The sequence below is a fragment of the Lepus europaeus genome, chromosome 1 (genome assembly GCF_033115175.1).
Source record: "Lepus europaeus isolate LE1 chromosome 1, mLepTim1.pri, whole genome shotgun sequence".
In the NCBI taxonomy this organism is placed as follows: Eukaryota; Metazoa; Chordata; class Mammalia; order Lagomorpha; family Leporidae; genus Lepus; species Lepus europaeus.
Window position 1 is genome coordinate 76283359 of NC_084827.1, and position 23439 is coordinate 76306797.

The 23439-nt window shown below is 43.5% G+C and overlaps 1 protein-coding gene across 1 annotated transcript in view; it reads right to left on the reverse strand.

Moving 5' to 3' along the window:
* Positions 1–14947, reverse strand: part of LOC133765794 (lactase/phlorizin hydrolase) — a 59190-nt gene extending 44243 nt beyond the window's left edge. The window contains exons 1-3 of the mRNA XM_062199331.1: positions 14308–14947; positions 6104–6183; positions 108–191 (exon numbers count right to left, since the gene is read on the reverse strand). Coding sequence (XP_062055315.1) covers positions 108–191; positions 6104–6183; positions 14308–14947 — 804 coding nt within the window. The remainder of the gene's footprint in view (positions 1–107; positions 192–6103; positions 6184–14307) is intronic.
* Positions 14948–23439: the final 8492 nt, after the last annotated feature.

Here is a 23439-nt window from a genome sequence, read left to right on the forward strand (position 1 = left end):
GACTGTGGGTGCAAGTCCAGTTCATGCATTAGCCAAAGCATTAAATGTCTAATATGCTCTCAGGAAACTTTATCATTAATCATCACTATGAAAAGGCCTCAAATTACCTGCAATTTGCTCAGCTTCTCTGGTAGACTCGTCTCACTTTGGCATTCATAAGACAAATCAAGAGAGAGGAAATCAATCGAGTCCTAGAAATAAACAGGCCATTAGAACATAAGCATTTTCAAGACAAAGAGTTGCTCAGAGTTACCCTTTTCTGTTTTCCTCCTTATTACTAAAATGATTAGTTCAATATGGAATTCTTCAAGGGAGAAGGAGGCAGGAGAAAACACAGGGATGGAGTGAGAATATGTGTAGCTTTGCGTGTGTGGAGGGCTGCCTGTGTGTTGATGGGAATACACTATGTGCTCAGCCCAGGGCTTGGCACAAAGAAAGTACTCAATTAAGTGTATATGATGAGAGGGCTGAAAGTGAATGAATGAATGGGCAGAAATGGTTGGTTCCCATCAATGTAGTGCAGCACCAGTGGAGATTGTTGGAGGCAATGGCTGCTCCTGAGTGGTATAATCCTCGTGGCTCACACATTGCTCTCATGGGGGCAGTAGAGCCCTCAGCTGTCACAGGCTCCATAGTGATCTCTGCAGGCCCTACTGATATTTTGGTTTCTGTTTTAATTTTAGGCCATATGAAGCCCACTCAGCCCTGGCGTGGCCCATTCTACTAGCCAAGAGCACAGCCGTCATGGTCCTGGTCCTTGACATGCTTATCCACCCTCTTATTAAGGATTACTCCTCTGCCCTATCACTGGCCTGCATGTGCTCAAAGAACACCAGGTTCACAGTCAAAACACGTGGAGGACTGAGGATAATGGCATCTGGTGAGAATCAGGTGCACTGTGCTTTACAATTGATTACCCACATGCTCCCTACTGCTTTCCCAATCAAGTTAACGATAGCAACCATCATTCAAACTTCCCCCTAAGGCGCCTCTGTGATCTTGCTTGTGTGTGTCAGTTCTGTACAACACACAATAATTGAATTCCAATTTCTGAAAGTCACATTAGGTGGGCAGCTTCAATTAAAGATAAAGGAGATCTCAAGAAGTATACAAATCAATAGGGAGGTGTGGTTAACAGGAAGAAAAGGCAGAAAGTCAGAAGTTAGAAAAAAATCCCACACCAGTGGTTCTCAGTTTAGTGGGAAACAGATTCACCTGGGAACTTGGAAACCCACAGAGGCCCAGGTTTGTCCCATCATGGTCAGCAGTCATCTCTGTATCCCTTACTAGCTCTCAAGATTATTCTGATACACACAAAAACTTGGTAACTGCTGGTATGACAAATGGCTAAAGTTTCCAAGTATGGAAATGGGAATCTCAATTTGAGATGGCAATTAATATTAAGCAAGGCCTCCTAAAGAAAGGCATGTTCACATGGTCATTAACAATGCATGGGATTTTTCTGGAAGATTTGTGGAAGGACAAAGGTCAGAAAAGACATCAATTGGGCAGGCGCTGTGGTGTAGCGGGTAGGGCCACCGCCTGCAGTGCTGGCATCCCATATGGGTGCCAGTTCAAGTCCTGGCGGCTCCACTTCCAATCCAGCTCTCTGCTATGGCCTGGGAAAGCCACAGAAAGTGGCCTAAGTCCTTGGGTCCCTACACCCTCATGGGAGTCCTGGAAGAAGCTTCTGGTTCCTGGCTTCGGATTGGCTTAGCTCCAGCTGTTGCAGCCATTTGGGGAATGAACCAGCAGATGGAAGACCTCTCTCTCTCTGTGTGTGCCTCTCCTCCCCTCTGTGTAACTCTGACTTTCAAATAAATAAATAAATCTTAAAAAAAAAAAAAAAAAAAAAAAGAAGGGTCGGCCGTGGCTCACTTGGTTAATCCTCCGCCTGCGGCACCAGCATCCCATATGGGCGCTGGTTCTAGTCCCGGTTGCTCATCTTCCAGGCCAGCTCTCTGCTGTGGCCCAGGAGGGCAGTGGAGGATGGCCCAAGTGCTTGGATCCCTGCACCCGCATGGGAGACCAGGGGGAAGCACCTGGCTCCTGGCTTTGAATTGGCGCAGCACCGGCCACAGTGGCCATTTTGGGAGTGAACCAATGGAAGGAAGACCTTTCTCTCTGTCTCTCTCTCTCTCACTGTCTTTAACTCTATCTGTCAAATAAAAAACAAAATAAAAAGAAAAAAGAAAAAAGAAAGAAAAGACATCAAGCAGAGAGTGCGGGAGAATAGGAAACAAACATACCACAGGACTAAGACAGAAAGTACAGCACAGAAACATACATACACATACACACATAGGAAGGCTCAAAGGGATTAGTACCTATTTAGGGGAGTATGACATAGAATACATACTGGTTAAGATAGAAAATAGAGGCCAAACAAACACATGAAAAAATGCTTAGGGTCACTAGCCATCAGGGAATGCAAATCAAAACCACAATGAGGTTTCACCTTACCCCAGTTAGAATGGCTTATTACAGAAATCAACAAAAACAAATGCTGGGGAAAAGGGTATCCTGATCCACTGTTGATGGGAATGTAAACTAGTAAAGCCACTGTGGATGACAGTATAGAGATACCTCAGAAATCTGAATATAGACCAACATATGACCCAGCCATCCCACTCCTGGGAATTTATCCAAGGGAAATGAAATTAGCATATGAAAGAGTTATCTGTATCCCCATATTTATTGCAGCTCAATTCACAATAGCTAAGACATGGGATCAACCCAAATGCCCATCAACTGAAGACTGGATAAACAAATTTGGTATATGTACACTTCGGAATACTACACAGCGGTAAAAAAAAAAATGAAGTCTGATAATTTGCAACAAAATGGATGAATCTGAAAAACATCATATTTAGTGAAATAAGCCAGACCAAAAGGCACAAACACCATATGTTCTCTCTGACCTGTGATGACTAATAGAGCACCTAAACGGCAATCTGTAGAAGTGAAATTGACACTTTGAGAAGCAATGACTTTGAATAGCCCTTGTCTGGACTGTTGAAGAACAATCTTTTTTTTTTTTTTTTTTTTAATTTTTGACAGGCAGAGTGGACAGTAGAGGGAGACAGAGAGAAAGGTCTTCCTTTTTGCCGTTGGTTCACCCTCCAATGGCTGCCGCGGCTGGCGCGCTGTGGCCAGCTCACCGCGCTGTTCCGATGGCAGGAGCCAGGTGCTTCTCCTGGTCTCCCATGGGGTGCAGGGCCCAAGAACTTGGGCCATCCTCCTCTGCACTCCCTGGCCACAGCAGAGAGCTGGCCTGGAAGAGGAGCAACTGGGACAGGATTGGTGCCCCGACCGGGACTAGAACCCGGTGTGCCGGCGCCGCAAGGCGGAGGATTAGCCTATTGAGCCGAGGCGCCGGCCAATCTTTTTTTTTTTTTATATATATATGCTATTTGCTGATCTCTTTACTTAACATAAAGTTAATCATTTGTGTATAAAGTTAATTGAAAATAGATCTTAGTAAAAAATAATAATGGGAATAATAGAGGGAAGAGGAAGAGGGATGGGAATGTAGGTGGGTTGGTGGGCATAGCGGGGAGAATCACCATGTTCTTAAAGTTGTAATTATGAAGTGTATGAAGTTTGTAGCTTTAAAGCTATATACTTCTGCATACATTCCTATGGATTTAATTCTAAGGGTACAGTTTAAAAACTTGCTATGAGATGCCAAATCCTCTTAAGCTGAGTGGTAAAAATAGCATTTTAAGTGTTAAAGTGATCATATGGATAGGATTAAGTGTTAAAGTGATCAAATAAACAGGATTAAGTATTTGGTAATAATAATAGATAGAATTAAAAGGAGTGAATGCTCCAACATGGGAAGCAGTCCACACAGCAGACTCATAGAATGACAATTTAGGTAGCACTCTGACCTCAGAATCACTCCTTAAGGCATTCTGGTCTGGCTGAAAAGCCTACAAGAGCATTTCAGGTATGGAAAGCCAAGACACTGTCATGAAAAATGTCCCACATGAAGGACTTCTGTGGATGAGACCCCAGTGGAAAGAAGGGGCCATCAAAGAAAGGAGGAGAGAACTTCCACTTTGCTTATGGCCTTGTCTAAATACTGATAGAGTCTGTGGATTCAAAAAGCTTCCATAGCCTAGGCAGCTCATGTCAAGAGCCTCGGGTGATCATTGACATCATACATAAGAGTGTTAATTGTTAAATTAACAACAGGAGTCACTGTGCACTAACTTCCCATGCAGGACCTCTGTCATCATAAAGTTGTATTATGAGAGTTAACAATAAAACTTGTTCTCAAAGATTTATTTTATTTTAGTGTATTAAGTGGAAGATATTCTTATGTCTCATAAGTTTTAGTTATGCCTAAGTGTCCAACTCTATTGCTTTTTTTCTTAGGTGCTTCCTTAATTAAAGATAAAACTGTTCTCAAGAACCTACTTTCTTTTAATGTATTAAATGGAAGACATTCTTTTTTTTTTTTTTTTTTTAATTTTATTTGTTTACTTGAAAGTCAGAGCTACGGAAAGGCAGAGGCAGAGAGAGAGGTCTTCCATTTGCTGGTTCACTCCCCGGATGCCCGCAATGGCCAGAGATGCGCCGATTGGAAGCCAGGAGTCAGGAGCCAGATTGAAGAGGAGCAGCCAGGACTGGAACCAGCGTCCATATGGGATGCCAGCACTGCAGGCAGCAGCTTTACTTACTATGCCACAGCGCCGGCCCCAATGGAGGATATTCTTTTGTCTCATAAGTTATAGTTAAATCTAAGTGCTTGCAAAAGATGTATCATTCTCGGGTGCTTCTTTAAAGTCAATTAAGATTCTCAAAAAAAAAAAAAGTGAAATTAACTTTGAGATGCAATGACTATGAACAGCCCTTGTCTCAACTGTTGAGGCACAGTTTGTGTGTGTGTGTGTGTGTGTGAGAGAGAATGCAAATTGTTGAACTCTTTACTTAGTATAGAGTTGGTGTTCTGTGTATAATGTTAATTAAAAGTGGATCTTAGTGGAGAATGGGACAGAGAATGAGAGAGGGAGGAGGAGGAAGTGTGGGGGTGGGTGTGGGGGTGGGTATGGTGGGAAGAAGAATCACTATATTCCTTTTTTTTTGGACAGGCAGAGTTAAGTTGTACTTATGAAATACACGAAGCTTGTATTCCTTAAATAAAAGGTCTCTTTGGGAAAAAATCTTTAAAAAATAAACAAAAGAAAGTAGAGGCCACACACACACACTGGAAAGTCCTGAAAGACTGGTATCCATTTAGGGAGTGTGGCCTGGAGCAGGGAATGCATCAGACCTGTGCTGTAGATTACTCAGAAGCACTGCATGGCGTGGACAGGGCAGAGAGATCAGTTCAAAGGCTGCTGCAGGACAAGCATTTTTCTAATCAGTACCCAACTCTCCTGAGTATATATTTCATAGCTGTTACTACCAGGTATAAAGTAATTTAGAAGGCATCTGGACATGCAATTGGCCTGCGAGTTGTTTATGCCAGCCTTATCACATGTGAACTGGTGACTCTAAAGAGTGGACCCTGACACATGAGGTCCCCATGAAAGTACAGATAGTAGCAGGCAGGACTGCATCTCCAGCACCTTGTCAATTCCACAGAACTACAGAAATCAGCACTTTTCTTGATGGTTTTGCACATTTCCTCACAGTCAAAATAGAAGCAAAACTGTTGATTTCTCAGGTTTTTCCATTACTTAAAACACTAATAGACCATAGTTCAAGAGGTATAGTTGGGAGATGTAGAAACTAGGAGAGGTACTCTAGAGAGCACATTTGAAAAACTCTTCTACCATAATATCTGTTTTGCTGTAGACTGATCTCTTCTTTAGGAAACTATTTTGGACTCTTTTAATAATAAAAAAAAAAAAAACAGCAAGCAGAGGCATCTTGCATCTATGTATAGGCAAGTTGACATGGAGCCAAACAAGAGCTGGAACTACAACAAAAGAGATTTTGTTTTTAAAGTAATCATGAATCTAGAGAATGTACACTACTCAGAAGAGGCATCTGCAAAACTGTCAAACCAAAAGTCAAACATGTCCCTCTTCTTTTTTAACACTTAAAACCACAACTTTCCCTGGCTGTGCTCTCTGTGGGCTCTTATCACCTTGGCAAGTGCAGACGTGGATGGTTCTAGCAGCAGCTCCGAGATCTCTTCAGCCTGGAGGACCACGGAGACCTTTCCTCCTGAAACCAAGCAGAGGAATTGACAGCAAGTGAGTGAGGGCAGGGGACTGACTGCGGAAGCCACTGGGGCATGCATTTCCTTTCTATTTGATGTTCACCAGCTTTCCAAAGTATTTCTTAAGAAATCACCCACATGAATTTCCTCCAAATGAGTGATTTTAGAAAATAACCTGGCTTACAAAAATAGTGCTCCATTAGAGAATGTTTTTTATAAACAAGATTATAAAATGTAGAGTACTTGGAAAAGTCTGTTTAAATGAAACAATACCTTATCCTGCCACCAGCAAGACAAGAAGGGTCAAGGAAAGAACTCTTTTCTAAACTTATTTTTAGGGGCTGGCGCTGTGGTGTATCAGCAGGTAAAGCTGCCACCTGCAGCGCCAGCATCCCATATGGGCACTGGTTCAAATCCTGGCTGCTCTACTTCCAGTCCAGCTCTCTGCTGTGGCCTGGGAAGGCAGTGGAGGATGGCCTGGGTCCTTGGGCCCCTACACCTACATGGGAGGCCCAGAGGAGGCTCCTGGCTCCTGGATTCGTATCGGCTCAGCTCCAGCCATTGCGGCCAATTGGGGGAGTGAACCAGCAGAGAGAAGATCAATCTCTTTCTCTCTCTGCTTCTGCCTCTCTCTAACTCTGCCTTTCAAGCAAATAAATAAATCTTAAAAAAAAAAAAAAAAAAAACTCCGTTTTAAAGGCAGGATGCTCCCAGGAAACTGCTGTTACTTGGTTCTTACTCGCTGTACAAAAATCAATAGAGTCCTACTGTTCATGGAGGAGGAAACAAATGAAATAAACATGTGTAGCTCATACCCACTTGTTTTGCCATGATGTGACCTATCAATCATTCTCAAACTTCTATATTTCTCATAATCAGTGCCTATTTCCAGGCCCACCTCAGAGATTCAGAGTCAGGAGACTGAGGTAGGCCCAGGAATGTGCATTTTAATGTACTTCCTTGGTGATTCTGATGCACCCCACAATCACTACTGGAGCTGGGATTCCTCATTCAGTGTTGCTATTTAACATCAATCTTTACCCCACACTGGCTTCTACATTGTCTGAGGACTAAAACATCAACATTTCTTTAGTTCCCTCAAGTACCAAGCTTGGGGCTGGGTCTACAGAAGGGCCTGTGATTTGGAAACACTAAAGAAAAACTGCACAAAGCTAGGTTCAAGACTGGAATTATAACATGACTGAGCTCCTTCTCAGCCAAATTCTCCACATCCCCAATGGAACCATGTCAGCTTTCACAGAACGGGCATCCGCCCACTTCTCATCAGAATACATGCTCCTAACATTACAAAATGTACATTATCATCTATAGGCCAATCAACCTCTAGGCACAGAAATCATTTCTATTTGACTTTTCAAGCTGTTTTTAGAGTGATACACCTAAAGTCTCAAAAACTCTCATAACCTACAGAATAATCAAACTCCTCCGTTATGGTTCCTTTCCTGTTCCCAATGCAAGCATAAACTATGTCTCTCTCTCTCTCTTTTTTTTTTTTTTTGACAGGCAGAGTGGACAGTGAGAGAGAGAGAGAGAAAGGTCTTCCTTTTGCCGTTTGTTCACCCTCCAATGGCTGCCACGGAGAGCACGCTGCTGCCGGCACACCGCGCTGATCCGAAGGCAGGAGCCAGGTGTTTCTCCTCGTCTCCCATGGGGTGCAGGGCCCAAGCACTTGGGCCATCCTCCACTGCACTCCCGGGCCACAGCAGAGAGCTGGCCTGGAAGAGGGGCAACAGGGACAGAATCCGGCACCCCCCAGGAATAGAACCCGGTGTGCTGGCGCTGCAGGTGGAGGATTAGCCTATTGAGCCGAAGCCAATAGGCCAACTATGTCTCTTAAAGTAATGCAAAATGCAATCATTCAAAACTAGGTTTTCATTTAAAGATTGCATTCACATTTTCTTTGGGACTGAAAGTGGGTAAGTTTTCTAATGTATGATAATTTATCTCAAAATGTTTGCCAAGTATGGTTATAGATATATAGGTGTTAACATCTATAAAACTCAAAATTGAGTTTTATTAACTACCTCAAAATTCAGTTTTATCCTTGGTTAAGAATTGACTGCATGTAGAGGATGGCCCAGGTCCTTAGGCCCTGCACCCACATGGGAGACCAAGAGGAAGCACCTGGCTCTTACCTTCGGATTGGCGCAGCATGCCGGCTGCAAGCAGCTACTTGGGGGGTGAACTAATGGAAAAAGGAAGACCTTTCTCTCTATCTCTCTCTCTTTCTCTCTCTCACTGTCTAACTCTGCCTGTTTAAAAAAAAAAATAGAAGAAGAAGAAGAATTGACTGCATTTTGGTTGTGTAGAAAATCAATGCACATGGGGCCAATGCTGTGGTGCAGGGGGTTAATGCCCTGGCCTGGAGCGCTGGCATCCCACATGGGTGCCGGTTTGAGTTCCAGCTACTCCACTTCCGATCCAGCTCTCTAATATGGCCTGGGAAAGCAGTGGAGGATGGCCGAAGTCCTTGGGTTCCTGCACCTGCGTGGGAGACCTGGAGGAAGCTCCTGGCTCTCGGCTTCGGATCAGCGCAGCTCCGGCTGTTGCGGCCAATTGGGCAGTGAACCAGCGGTTGGAAGACCCCTCTCTCTCTCTCTGCCTCTCCTCTCTCTGTGTAACTCTGACTTTCAATTAAATAAATAAATCTTAAAAAAAAAAAAAAAGAAAGAAAAAGAAAACAAATGCACAGCACTGTGTTAAGTTGATATCCCTAGGAGGTATCACTAAACCTTTTAGACCGCACTAAAGGATAAAGTCACATGTGTTTCCACCACAAAGCATTCTTCGAAAATCCACTGCGATTGTCACAAGAAAGAGCCCCCTTCTCTTTTACCCTGAATGTGTCAATAAATTAATCTGGCCAAAAGTGGAGTAGGCATTTGGTGCAGGCTTCAGTTGCCAATTGGAATGCCCACATTCCATATCCCAGTGCCTGATTCAAGTCCTGCTTCCTCCACTGTGATCCAGCTTCCTGCTAATGAGCACCCTGCCAGGCAACAGAGGATGGCCTAATTACTTGTGTTCTAGCCACACACATGGGAGGCCTGGATTGAGTTCTGCACTCCTGGCTTCAGTCAGGCCCAGTCCTGCCTGTTGCAGATATTTGTGGAGTGAACCAGCAGATCTCTGTTTCTCTTTTTTAAATAAAATGAAAATAAACAAAAATTAAAAATCTGACCAATAGAGAACTGCCAGTATCAATTTTTCAAGCATTGCAGCCAGGAGCAGGGTGGGAACCATGGAGTATGTCGTGTGTGTGATTCTACTCTTCCCACCCACTCTCTATAAAGTATTGCTTTTTTTTTTTCTCCAGGGCAAGCTCATCTAATATATCAATAGGAGGTATATAATAACACATGAAAATATTAGAACAGGGGCGTGGCGCTGTGGTGCAGCAGGTTAATCCTCCGCCTGCGGCACCAGCATCCCATATGGGCATCGGTTCTCATCCTGGCTACTCCGCTTCCAATCCACCTCTCTGCTATGGCAAAGCCATGGAAGATGGCCCAAGTGCTTGGGCCCCTGCACCTGCATGGGAGACCAGGAAGAAGTTCCTGGCTTTAGATCGGCACAGCTCCAGCAATTATGGTCATTTGGGGAGTGAACCAACAGAAGGAAGACCTCTCTCTGTCTCTCCCTCTCACTGTCTGTAACTCTACCTCTCAAATAAATAAAATCTTAAAAAACAAAAGAAAATATTAGAACAGAATGACATTTGGACTTGTTAAAAATTGTGGTGGGGGCTGGTGTTGTGACATATTTTGTAAAGCCATTGCCTGCAATGCCAGCATTCCATATTGGTGCCAGTTCAAGTCCTGGGTATTCCACTTCCCATCAAGCTCCCTGCTAATGGTCTGAGAAAAGCAGCAGAAGATAGCTAGAGTGATTGGGCCCCCGCCACCCATGTTGGAGACCCAGTTGAAGGCCCTGGCTCCTGGCTTAGGCTTGGTTCAGCCAGCGCTGGCCGTTACTCCTACTTGGGGAGTGAATCACTAGATGGAAGACCTTTCTCTTTCTCTCTCTCTCTTTGCCTCTACTTCTCTCTGTGTAACTCTGACTTTGAAATAAAAAAAAAAAAAATTAAGGCCGGCGCCACGGCTCACTAAGCTAATCCTCCGCCTTGCGGCACCAGTACACCGGGTTCTAGTCCCGGTCGGGGTGCCGGTTCTGTCCCGGGTGCCCCTCTTCCAGGCCAGCTCTCTGCTGTGGCCCGGGAGTGCAGTGGAGGATGGCCCAAGTGCTTGGGCCCTGCACCCCATGGGAGACCAGGATAGGCACCTGGCTCCTGCCATCGGATCAGCCCGGTGCGCTGGCCACAGAGCACCGGCCACGGCGGCCATTGGAGGGTGAACCAACGGCAAAGGAAGACCTTTCTCTCTGTTTCTCTCTCTCACTGTCCACTCTGCCTGTCAAAAAAATAAATAAATAAAATAAAAATAAATAAAAAATTTAAAAAAATTTAAAAATGTGGTAAATTATTCATAATAAAATTTGCCATTTTAGACATTTTTAAGTGTAGAACTTTATGGCATTAACTACCTCTATACTGTTGTGCAATCATCACCATGGTCCATCTCCATAACTCTTTTCATCTTCCCAAACAGAAATTCTTCACCGATTAAGCAGTAACTCATCATACACATCATTAATCTACTTTCTACCTCTGTGAATCTGACTATTTTAGGTAATGTACTTTATTTGAGTGGAATCATACATTCTGTGTCTTTTTTTGGTCTGACATATTTCATTCAGTATAATGTCTTCAAGATTCATCTATGTTGTAAGCATGTGTCAGGATTTTCTTTCTTGTTAAGGCTGAAAAATATTTCATTGTGTGTATATATGTTTTCTTTATTCAGTCATCTAGTGATGATTATTAATTTTCTGAGGAACCATAACACTGTTTTCCACAGTGGCTGCACTAGTTTATATTTCTGTCAGCAAAGCACAAGGGTTACAATTTCTCCACATGTTCACCATTTTTCTCTCTCTTTCTCTCTCTCTGTATGTGTGTGTGTGTGTGTGTACTCATGTTTGATTATAGTAGCCATCTTTTTTTTAAAGATTTATTTATTTATTTGAAAGAGTTACACAGAGGAGAGGCAGAAAGAGAGAGAGAGATGTCATTCATCTGCTGGTTCACTCCCCAACTGACTGCAATGGTTGGAGCTGCACAGATCGAAAGCCAGGGGCCAGGAGTCTCCTCTGGGTTTCCCACTGGGTGCAGGGGCCCAAGCATGTGGCCCATCTTCCATTGCTTTCCCAGGCCTTAGCAGAGAGCTGGACTGGAAGTGGAGCAGCCAGAACTTGAACCAACATCCATATGGGATGTTGGCGCCACAGGCGGTGGCTCTACTCGTTATGCCACAGTGCTGGCCCCTGTAGTAGCCATCTTAATGGGTATGAAGTACAACCTCATTTTGCTTTTGATCTGCATTTCCCCAATGATTAATGATGTTTCATATTCTTATTGATCATCTCCATATCTTCTTTGTAGAAATATTTGTTGAAGTTTTTGCCTATTTTTCTTTTTTTTTAAGATTTATTTATTTATTTGAAAGTCAGAGTTACACAGAAGGAGAGGCAGAGAGAGAGAGGTCTTCCATCCGTTGGTTCACTCCCCATTTGGCTGCAACGACTTGATCAACTGTCCGAAGCCAGGAGCCAAGAGCTCTTTCTGGGTCTCCCATGGGGGCGCAGGGGCTTCCACTGTTTTCCCAGGCCACAGCATAGAGCTGGATTAGAAGTGGAGCAGCCAGGTGTTGAACCAGTGCCCATATGGGATGATGGCACTGCGTGCGGTGGCTTTAAACTACGCCACAGCATCAGCCCCTTGCCTATTTGTCAAAGGAGTCATTTGTTGTTAAGAGTTCTTTATAGGGGGCCAGCATTGTGGCATAACTGGTAAAGCCACTGCCTGCAACACTGGCATCCCATATGGGCACCAGTTTTTGTCCCATCTGCTCTACTTTCGATCCAGCTCCCTGCTGATGACTTGAGGAAAAGCAGCAGAAGATGGCCCACGTGCCTGGGCCCCTTCCACCTACACGGGAGACTTGGAAGAAGTCCCTGGCTCCTGGATTTGGCCTGGCCCAACTCTGGCCATTGTGGCCACTTGGGGAGAGAATCAGTGAAAAGAAGATATTTCTCTTTCTCTGTGTAATTCTTTCAAATAAATAAACAAATATATAAATGCTTTTTACAAAAAGAGTTCTTTATATATACTAGATATTAACTCCTCCCCATCAAATATATGATTTTCAAATATATTCTCCCATTCTGTGGGTTTTCTTTTTCCCCTGTTGATAGTGTCATTTGATGAAACAAAGTTTTAATTATGTTTAAATCCAGTTTATTGACATTTTTCCTTGTGTTGCCTGTGCTTTGTTCATGTCATATCTAAGAATTCATTGCCAAATCCAATGTTTTACAGTTTTTTCCCCTATGCTTTCTTTTAAGAGCTTTATAGATTTTGCAGATTTAGGATCTGCGATCCATTTCTAGCTATTTTTTAGTTATGCTATAAGGTAAGGATGCCATTTCATCCTTTTGCATGTGGATATCCAGTTTTTCTAGCACCATTTGTTGAAAAGATTATCCTTTTTCTACTGAATTATCTCAGCAGCCTTGCCAAATATCATTTGGCCATACACGATAGGGTTTTTATTTCTGGGCTCTCTATCCTATTCCATTAATCTATATGTCTGTTTTTGTGTCAGTTCCACAATGTTTTGATTTCTGCAGTTTGTAATAAGTTTTGAAGTCAGGAAATATGAGGTCTCTAACTTTATTTTCCTTTTTGAAGATTATTTTGGCTACTTAAAGTTTCTTGAAAGTTCAGTGTAAGGGTAGATTTTTTCATTTTTGAAAAAAGTCAGTGAGTTTTGTATAGGGAACTTATTGATTCTGTACATTGCTTTGGGTAATATCTTGGTACTAAGTCTTTCAATCGATGAATACAGTATATCTTTCCATTTATTTATGCCTTCTTTACTTTCTTTAAACAATTTTCCATAGTTTTCAATGTATAAGTCTTTTGCCTCTAGGATTGAGTTTAGGAAATACATTAAATAATTATTTATGTGCTTTATTTTGGAGACAGTCTGAGATGGAGAGAGAGAATCTCCCATCTACTGGCTTACTCCCCACATAACTGAAACAACCAGGGTTAGGCCAGACTGAAACTGGGTGCTGGGGATTCAATCTGGGTCACTCATTGTAGATGGCAGGATCACAAATACTTGAGCCATCATCTGCTGTCCCAGAATGTACATTAGCAGGAAGTTATAACTGGGAGCAGAGCCAGGTCTCAAACCAAAACAATCTGATATGGGTGTCCCAGAAGGGAAATTAACTCTTAGGTCAAACACTTGCCCCTAGAAAGGAACTTCTCAAAATATTTATGAGGGAGACCATAACTCCCCATTTCTTAAGTGTGTGCTGTATACACTTCTTTCCAAAGAGTATAATATGGAATTAAGAGCAAAAAAGTAACTTTACAGTGGAGAAACTTGACAAATACGATCTCAGCCAAATATTTAATTACCAATCATAAGCCAAGTTGACAGTATAAACCCTTGATATGATGTAATAAAAATACTGATAAAAAAATACTGACCAAAAATACTGAAAGTCTGGGACAGGTTCTTGGCTTAGCAGTTAAAATGCAGGTAGGTTAAGATGCCCGTTTCTCATGTCAGAGTGTCTGGGTTCAAATCCTGGCTCTGCTTCCAATGTCATACCAGCCTCCTGCTAATGTGAACCCTGAGAGGCAGCAGTAATGGCTCAAGTAGTTGGCTTCCTGCCACCCATGTGGGAGATCTCGACTGCACTGCTGGCTCCTCCAGCTCAGGCTCCATCGTTTGGGCATTATTTAAAGTCTTGAATGAAAGGAAAAGCTTTTATAAACCAAGAATGGCTTTCAGTTCTACAGATTATCTTTGACTTCTTAACTGTCCCTCAATCATTAAAAACAAATAAAATGACTCCCCAAAGAACAGTTACAAAGAAGATGCAAAATTACATAACAACTTTGAGATCCTTCTCAGGAAAAGGATGAAAACATTTGAGACAGCTCAAACATTTGGAAACTCATTTGTACTCACCATGAGCAGCGTATTTTTGGTGGTAAATCTCATAGGCTCTTCTGTGGGCCTCAGTGAGGAGCTGCAGACGCGAAGCTCTTGACTCCTGCTGAGGGAGCTCCCTTAGGGCTGCCTCCAAGTCACTAAAGGTGAGCCAGACCCCCACGAGGTCCCCGAAGGCCTGGAAGGCGAAGGTGGCGTACTCAGCGAAGAGGTCGGCGAAGACGGTGCTCCTCAGGGCGCTGCTGGCACGGAGGGGCTGGTGGTGCAGGACGACCATGGGCTGGAGCTGCGCAGCCCTGAGGGCCTCGAGGAGCTGCCGGTAGCACCGCACTGCGTTCCCATCTGGGTCTCCGGAGCGTCCTGCTGGGAGAAGCTGTGCCCACGACAGAAACACTTTATAGTGGGTGATCTCACTGGCACGGAGACTGCTGAAATACTCCGGCAGGAAAGCGGGCAGTGGCTGGGAACAAACATAAAGGTCTTTGCCCCCTGCTGCAAAATCAGGAGTCTGGTTTCCCTGTGGGTACTGCAGGCTGAGCAGTAGGCCAGTGGTTAGAGGCCCTGCAGCTGAAATGAAATTGCCATCAGATTCCCAGTCTGACCCCCGGCAGGAGCAGCTCAGGAGGACAGGAAAGACTATACTCCAAAAGAGCTCCATTTTCAAGGGGCTACCAGGAGGTACATGGAAGGACCCCTGGCTTTATAGCTGCAGCTGATGTTATAAAATACAAAGGGATTATTGGCACTTAATATTTAATCGAGTTATCAAGGATAAAGAAATCAGTACATGGTTCACCAATGTAATATTTATAACCATTGAAGGGCAATAAGAGATAACACAGAAACAACAAACTTTCCACACAAGCAGAGGAACTTGGGAAAATATCTTAAGAAAAGAGTTCATTACATTTTTGTCTTACAAATGATATTAATATTTGTCAACATAATAGACTATGAATCTCTCATTAAGTAATTTTTCTCCTTTAAGAATAGGTAGCTAAACAATACATTTTATAAAATATTCCAATAACATAAAAACACTTGGGCAAATTTGCAAACTCCTGTTCTCTACTCCCCTTGCCTCTGTAGGATAAACACCCACAACAATAGGCCTCCTTCCCATTTTCTTTCTCTGCATGGCTTAATTCAGGAGTCCAAATGACTGGGTTTAAATATCACCTGGCAAAAGTTACTTCTCTGTGCCTATCTCCTCCCCTGTAGAAAAGGGATAATTGGGGTAGGCACTGTGGTACATAGCATATACCATTGCTTGGGATGCCTGAATCCTGAATCAGAATGGGACGTGTCCTAGGTCTTCTATTTTTGATCCAGCTTCCTGCTAATGTGCCTGGGAAGGCAATGGATGATGGCCCAAGTACTTAAGTCCCTGCCACCCATGTGGGAGACCAGAATGGAGTTCCTGGCTGGCATTTAGGGATAGAACTAGCAGATGGTGAATCTCTAATTCTCCCTTACTTGGTCATTCTGCCTTTTGAATAAATAAATCTTTCTTAAAACAATGCAGCTCAGTGGTAATCATTATCACTTATATACAGATGCATACATATGTGTATAACATTTAATTTCCTTTTTAATATTTAATTTCTATAACAAGCTAACATATTCACAATCACAATTATATGTATTGTCCCTCAGCTTTCTTTTTCTCACTCAATAGCTCTGGGAGCTCAGAACATATAGATTTCCCTTTTTTTTTTTTTTTTTTTTTTGACAGGCAGAGTTAGACAGTGAGAAAGAGAGAGACAGAGAGAAAGGTCTTCCTTCCGTTGGTTCACCTTCCAAATGGCCGCCACGCTGTGCCGATCCGAAGCCAGGAGTCAGGTGCTTCCTCTTTGTCTCCCATGCGGGTGCAGGGCCCAAGCACTTGGGCCATCCTCCACTGCCTTCCCAGGCCACAGCAGAGAGCTGGACTGGAAGAGGAGCAACCGGGACTAGAACCCAGGATGCCGGTGCTGCAGGCAGAGGATTAGCCTAGTGAGCCACGGCGCCAGACACATTTTTTTTTAATTAAAGATTTTTTATTTATTTAGTTGAGAGGTAGAGCTTCAGAGAGAGAGAGGGAGAGACAAAAATGACTTCCATCCACTGTTTCACTCCCCAAATGTCCACAACAGCTGAAGCTGGGTTGATCCAAAGCCAGTAATTAGGTGCGTCTGGGTCTCCCACACAGGTGCAGGGACACAAGCATTTGGGCTATCTACTGTTTTCCTAGGCTATAGCAGAGATCAGAAGAGGAACAGCTGTGACTTGAACTGGTGCCCATATGGGATGCTGGCACTGCAGGCAGAGGCTTAGCCTACTATGCTACAGCACTGGCCCTTAGACTCACCTTTTTACAAATGCATAGCCTTCCATAAGGATGGCCCATATTGAACATTGAGGTTTTAAGTTTCACTTAATTAATTAATTTATGTTTAAAGACTTATTAATTTATTTTAAAGAATTACATAAAGGGAGAGTAAGAGAGAGCTATTCCATCTGGTTCACTCCCCAACATGGTAGCAATGGCTGGGGTGGCCAGGCTGAAGCCAGGAGCTTGGAACTCCATATGGTCTGCCATATTGGTATAGGGGCCCAAGTACTTGGGCCATCTTCTGCTGCTTTCCCAGGTGCACGGCAGGGGTCTGGATAGGAAGTAGAGCAGACAGGACTGGAACCAGGGCCCATATGGGATGCCAGCACCTCTATGGGATGCCAGTGCTCCAGATTGTGGTTTAAACTGCTGCACCACAACACTGGCCCACCTTTTAAGTTTTCACATGTAACAAACAATGCTGTAAATGAATATCCTTTCATGCATCATTGTCTACTTGTATATTCTCTTTTTTTAAAAAAAAGATTTATTTATTTATTTATTTATTTGAAAGGCAGAATTACAGAGAAAGAGGGAGAGAAAGAGAGAGAAGTGTCTTCCATCTGCTGGTTCACTCCCTAAATGACCACAATGGCCGGAGTTGGACTGGGCCAAGGACAAGAGCCAGGAGCTTCTTCTAGGTCTCCCACATGGGTGCAAGGGCCCAAGTACTTGGGCTATCTTCTGCTTTCCCAGGGACTTGGGATCAGAAGTGGAGCACCTGGAACTCAAACAGGTGCTCATATGGGATGCTGGCACTGCAGGCAGAGGCTTAACCTACCATGCCACAGTGCCAGCCCCTACTTGTCCACTGTTTAAGAGTCCTAGAAATCAGGGGCCAGCACTGTGGCATAGTGGGTAAGGCTGCTGCCTGTGGTGCTGCCATCCTATATGGGCGCTGGTTCGAGTTCTGTCTGCTTCACTTCGGATCCAATTCTCTGCTATGGCCTGGAAAAGCAGTAGAAGATGGCTCAAGTCCTTGGGCCCCTGCACCCACGTGGGAGACCCGGAAGAAGCTCCTGGCTCCTAGCTTCGGATCGGCATAGTTCTGGCCATTGTGGCCAACTGGGGAGTGAACCGGTGGATGGAAGACCTCTCTCTCTCTCTCTCTCTCTCTCTCTCTCTGCCTCTCCTTCTCTCTCTGTGTAACTCTGACCTTCAAGTAAAATAAAATAAATCTAAAAATAAATAAATAAATTAATTAAGTCATTGACTCAACAGGCATACCCATTTACCTTTTTATCTGAAATGCAAATAGTTTCCCAAAGTAGGCTACTTCAAATTTAAATCCTACTTACAGTTAGAATTGTGCCTCAGTCTCATTGCCTGGCTAATAAGTTATAAATTTCACATTTTTTTGAAACCTCATGTATCATACTGATTACCTAGAGAAGCTCTCCACTTTAATTGGTCATTTGTTTTCCTTATGAGATTTAAATTCATATCTTTTCTCCATTTTTATTTTTAGTTTACTACTAATATAAAAAATTTAAGAGTTTGGATATCATATTAAAACATGATATAGAAAAATTTCTCCATCTTTTAATTTGGATTGTGTTTTTCAATATATATATGGCCTAGTACCAATTTTTTAAAAAGATTTATTTATTTATTTGAAAGTCAGAGTTACACAAACAGAGGAGAGGCAGAGAGAGAGGTCTTCCACCCACTGGTTCACTCCCCAATTGGCCACAACGGCCGAAGCACCGCCGATCCAAAGCCAGGAGCTTCTTCCGGGTCTCCCACGTGGGTGCAGGGGCCCAAGGACTTGGGCCATCTTCTACTGCTTTTCCAGGCCATAGCAGAGAGCTGCGTCGGAAGTGGAGCAGCCAGGTCTCAATCCAGTGCCCATATGGGATGCCGACACTTCAGGCCAAGGTGTTAACCCACTGGACCACAGCACCGGCCCTGGAACCATAATTTTTAAAGGTTTCTATGTCAAACCCATTTAAGGTTTTCTGTACTTTTGTTTTTAATCTTTAGATCTTCAACCACTGTGAATTCCAGGTCAGGGTTTTTTTTTTTTTGTTTTGTTTTTTGTTTTTTAAATTTATTTATCTATTTGAAAGGCAGAATTATAGAGAAAGAGGAACAGTCAAAGAGAGAGAGAGAGAGATCACTTCTCTGCTCCATCACTCCCCAGATGGTCACAACAGTCAGGGCTGGACCAGGCCAAATCCAGGAGTCACATCCAACTCTTCCATGTTGGTGGGAGGGGCCTCTTGCACTGCTTTTTCCAGGCCATTAGCAGGGAACTAGATTGCAAGTGGAAGAGCTGAGTCAGGAATTGGTGCCTGTATGGAATGCTGGCATCACAGGCAGCAGCTTTACCTGCTATGCACAAGGCCAGCCCCATGGCAGGTCAATTTCTAACACATTGAATAGACTATTCCCTCCCCACTATTTGAAATGCTATCTTAACAGTAATGAAAAATCGATATATGTAGATGTTTCTGGACTTTGATTAATTTACCTATTCCTGTGCCAATACCACACAACCTTAATTGCCATAGTGCAGTAAGTACTTTCTGTTTCTGATAGGACAAGGCCTCTAAGATCTTGCTTTTTTTCCCCCCTAAATCTTCCTGGTTATATTTGCATATCTTTTTGCATATGACCTGGATATAATTCTCTTTCAGAACATCTTTATGTAGCTCATTTTTGTGTGTGTACCGCAGTACAGTTATGTCACAACTTATGCAATGATTTCCTTATTGATAGACATCTGTTGGGATTTGATTGACAGTCATATTTACAGATCAGTTGACAATTTAAAATATCCAAACCTTCCCATTCTAGAACATTACGGCTATTTCTTTATCTATTTACCTAATTGTCTTCATAAAGATCTCCTATACATTTCTGCTAGCATAGGCAGACAGCTAGATATGAGTGGAGCCCAGATGTCCCAGAAGTCTCCAGGACTTTCCACATCATAACAACTCAGAAACTACAGGGTTGGCAAATTACCATGCCATCAGTCTTAGCGTGACCTTAATTAACTTTAGGTTCATTATAATATTAGCATTATGGTTTTGGCTGCTACCTGTCTCCAGAACCACCATGACAGATACAAAAGGATCTCATTAGGAAAGAAAATATGTGGCACCTCTATTTCAAGAAAGCCTCATCTATTCCCAGAGTTCTCTCTATCCCATGCATATTCTTGTCCCATCGTTACAAGTTAAAAAGAAAAAAAAAAAAAAACCACCTCAGACCATCGGGGCAGATGCTCTTCTAGTCCAAGTCTGCTTGCTCTCCTACTCTGGAGAATGCACTTTCATTTACAATAAACTGTTTGCTTGCTTTATTTAATCTTGATGAGCCATATGATTCTTGGAGCAACAAAAAGAACCTGGACATAGCCTCTGGGGACACATCATTATCCATTAATCCCTTCACCTTCCTGACAAGTACCGGTAGAGGAGCTGGTTTTGGCATCCCATATTGCAGCCCCGGTTCAAGTTCTGGCTGTTCTACTTCAGAATCAGCTCCCTGCTAATGTGCCTGAGAAACCAATAGATGACTCAAGTACTTGGGCCCCTGTCATACATGTGGAAGACCCAGATGGAGTTTCTGGTTCCTGGGATCAACCTGGCTCATCCCCTGCTGTTGTGGCCTCTTGGGGAGTGAACCAGTGGATAGAAGATCTCTCTCTCCTCTGTCACTCTGCCTTTCAAATAACTCAGTATAGACACAGGTTCCCTAACTGGCCTTAACTCCCTTAACTCCCTAACTCCCTTAACTGGCTATTAAAGGCTGTTGCAATAAGAACTGCTGCATCCTAACTTACCTGATGGTAGCTAAGTCTCAGCAATTGTTAGGCTCAGAAACCGGCAGGATCATAAACAGTAATGTTTTTTCCTGGATGAAAGCCATAAAATGGGGACACCTTGTAATACAGAAAAACTCATATTTTCCCTTAAAAAACCTGAAAATAATGCTCTGATTTTCTTAAGGCACAGAAATAAACCGGTATCCCGGGTTCTAGTCCCAGTCAGGGCGCCAGATTCTGTCCCAGTTGCTCCTCTTCCAGTCCAGCTCTCTGCTGTGGCCCGGGAGTGCAGTGGAGGATGGCCCAAGTCCTTGGGCCCTGCACTCGCATGGGAGACCAGGATAAGTACCTGGCTCCTGGCTTTGGATCAGCGTGGTGCGCCGGCTGCAGCGCGCTGGCCGCAGCGGCCATTGTGGGGTGAACCAACGGAAAAGGGAAGACCTTTCTCTCTCTCTCTCACTGTCCACTCTGCCTGTCCCCCCCCCCCCAAAAAAAAAAAAAAAAGAGAGAGAGAGAGTAATAAGGGGCTGAAGCACCTGCAGTGCCGGCATCCCATATGGGTGCCAGTTTGAGTCCCGGCTACTCTACTTCTGATTCAGCTCTCTGCTATGGCCAGGGAAGGCAGTGGAAGATGGCCCAAGTGCGTGGGCCCCTGCACCCATATGGGACACCTGGAGGAGGCTCCTGGCTCCCGTCTTTGGATTGGCCCAGCTCAGCTTCTTTCGGCCATTTAGGGCGGATAGAAATCTCTCTGCCTTTGCCTCTCTATAACTCTTCCAAATAAATAATTCCTTACAAAAATATTAATCAAACAATGCAACAAACTTTTGTTTTTAAACCATCTTATGAGCAACCTTCAACCCCTCTGATGTGTGAGCTGGTAGAGGTAGGGGCTGGAAGAGAGTGAGGAGCTTAAGTTAGGAGACCTGTGCCTGACCAGGAGTAGCTAGCTGTAGGGAAGGGTGAAAATTGGTTGGAGGAGGTCCTGCTTTAGGAGCAGGATCTTGCCAAGCAGGCAGTCTGGGGGTAAGCAGCAGCTGCTTGCTGGGTGGGTCGCACTTAAAGTGCACTTTGGGCCCCACGCCTTGGCCATGGTACTGAGCTAGGTGAAACTAGTATGGGTGTCCTTTCTTTAATGCCCGTTAAGTGTGTGGTGCCTTGAGCAGAATTTGGGTCTCTCAACCAGCTCTGATGTCTATAGCACTTGCTGTTGTGCCACACAGACACTTGTTCAACTACACACTTTTATGTTCTCCTTTGTACTGCATGTCCCCTAGCTTCAGTACTGACATACTGGTTTGCACTTGACAATACACTGGAGTAACAATAATGCACATGCAACCTGTCCTATAAACAATTACCTTAATCCCCAGCTAGAGTGGGTACTTCAGTAAGACTTATTCTACTGTGCCTTGGATTCAGGTTTTCAGATTTCCATATTAGCTGTCTTATGTTCAGTAACTGATAACACTTACTGGTTATTCAATCCATCCAGTGTTAACTTTTTTTCATTTGTCCACTGTTATCAATTAGAAATGCAGTCTGAACTCTGCTTATCCCTTTTGCTATTGTTGGAAGAATTATTTATATTAAATATTTAAATTACTTGTTTTGAATGAGAAAAGTTTTGTATTTTTCAGCAGAGTATTTTTAAAATTTATTTGAAAGGCAGAGAAATCAATTGTCTTCCATTTGCTGGCTCACTCTCCTAAATGCCCCCTACAGCCAGGCTGGTTCAGGCTGAAAAGTGCCAGGAACTCCGTGTGTCTCCCATATAGGTGGCAGGAACCCAAGTACTTGGTTATCATCTGTTGCTTCACAGAACATGAGCAGAAAGCTGGTTTGAAAGTAGCCAGGAATTGATCTCAGGCACTCACAAAGGGATGTAGATGTGTTAAGTGGGCTTCAGTTGCCGGCCACAGTGTCCACTCTAGCAGAATATTTGATTACTAACCAAAGATGGGGTTTAAACTGCTATATGCATTATTACTTATTTAAGGTTTTCAAGAAAGCATTTCAAAGAGTGAGACAATCTTTTATCTACTGGTTCAGTCGCCAAATGAACCAGCAGTCTGAGCTGGGCCAGGCTGAAGAGAGGAGTCAAGAACTTCATCATGGTCTCCAAAGTGGGTGGCAGGAACTCAAATACTTGAGCCATCACCCACTGCTTCTCAAGCACAGTAGCAGGGAGTTGGATAAAAGCACAGCAAAAATGCCTGAAACCCACAATCCAATATAGGATGTGGTGACCCAAGAACAGCTCAACCCACTGTGCTACAATGCCTGCCTGTTAATTTATTAGATTATTTTCTTTGAAGTATCACATATTTGACTACTTGTTAAGGACTTTTTGAACTTTCATCTACAAGGATAGTTAGGCTCCAATTTGGCATTATCTACCTCTTGGATGAAATACCTTTTTGAAAACTTAAGAAGCAATCATTGATTAGTTGATGATTGTTAAAACCGTCTGCATGTCATCACTTAAAAAAAATCATTCACTACCAAAGGAAAAAAAATTTTTAAAAATTTAAAAATCCTGAAGTCAACTTTAGAAAAATTACTACCTCCAAGACAATTTTTTTTCAAATATTTATTTATTTATTTGAAAGTTAGAGTTAGCACAGAGGAGAGGCAGACAGAGATAGAGGTCTTCCATCTGTTGGTTCACTCCCCTATTGGCTGCAATGGCTGGAGCTGCGCTGATCCAAAGCCAAGAGCTTCTTCTGGGTCTCCCATGGGGGTGCAGGGGCCCAAGGACATGGGCCACCTTCCACTGCTTTTCCAGGCCATAGCAGAGAGCTGGATTGGAAGAGCAACCAGGACTTGAACTGGCACCCATATGGGATGCCAGTATTGCAGGCTGCAGCTATACCCGCTATGCCACAGAGCAGGACCCAAGACTTTTAATTTTCATATTCATTCTCTAATGACTCCTTGACAGGAAATAGGATGTCTGGCCTGCAGGTTATATAAGGCCCCCAAAATCATTTGATTTGGC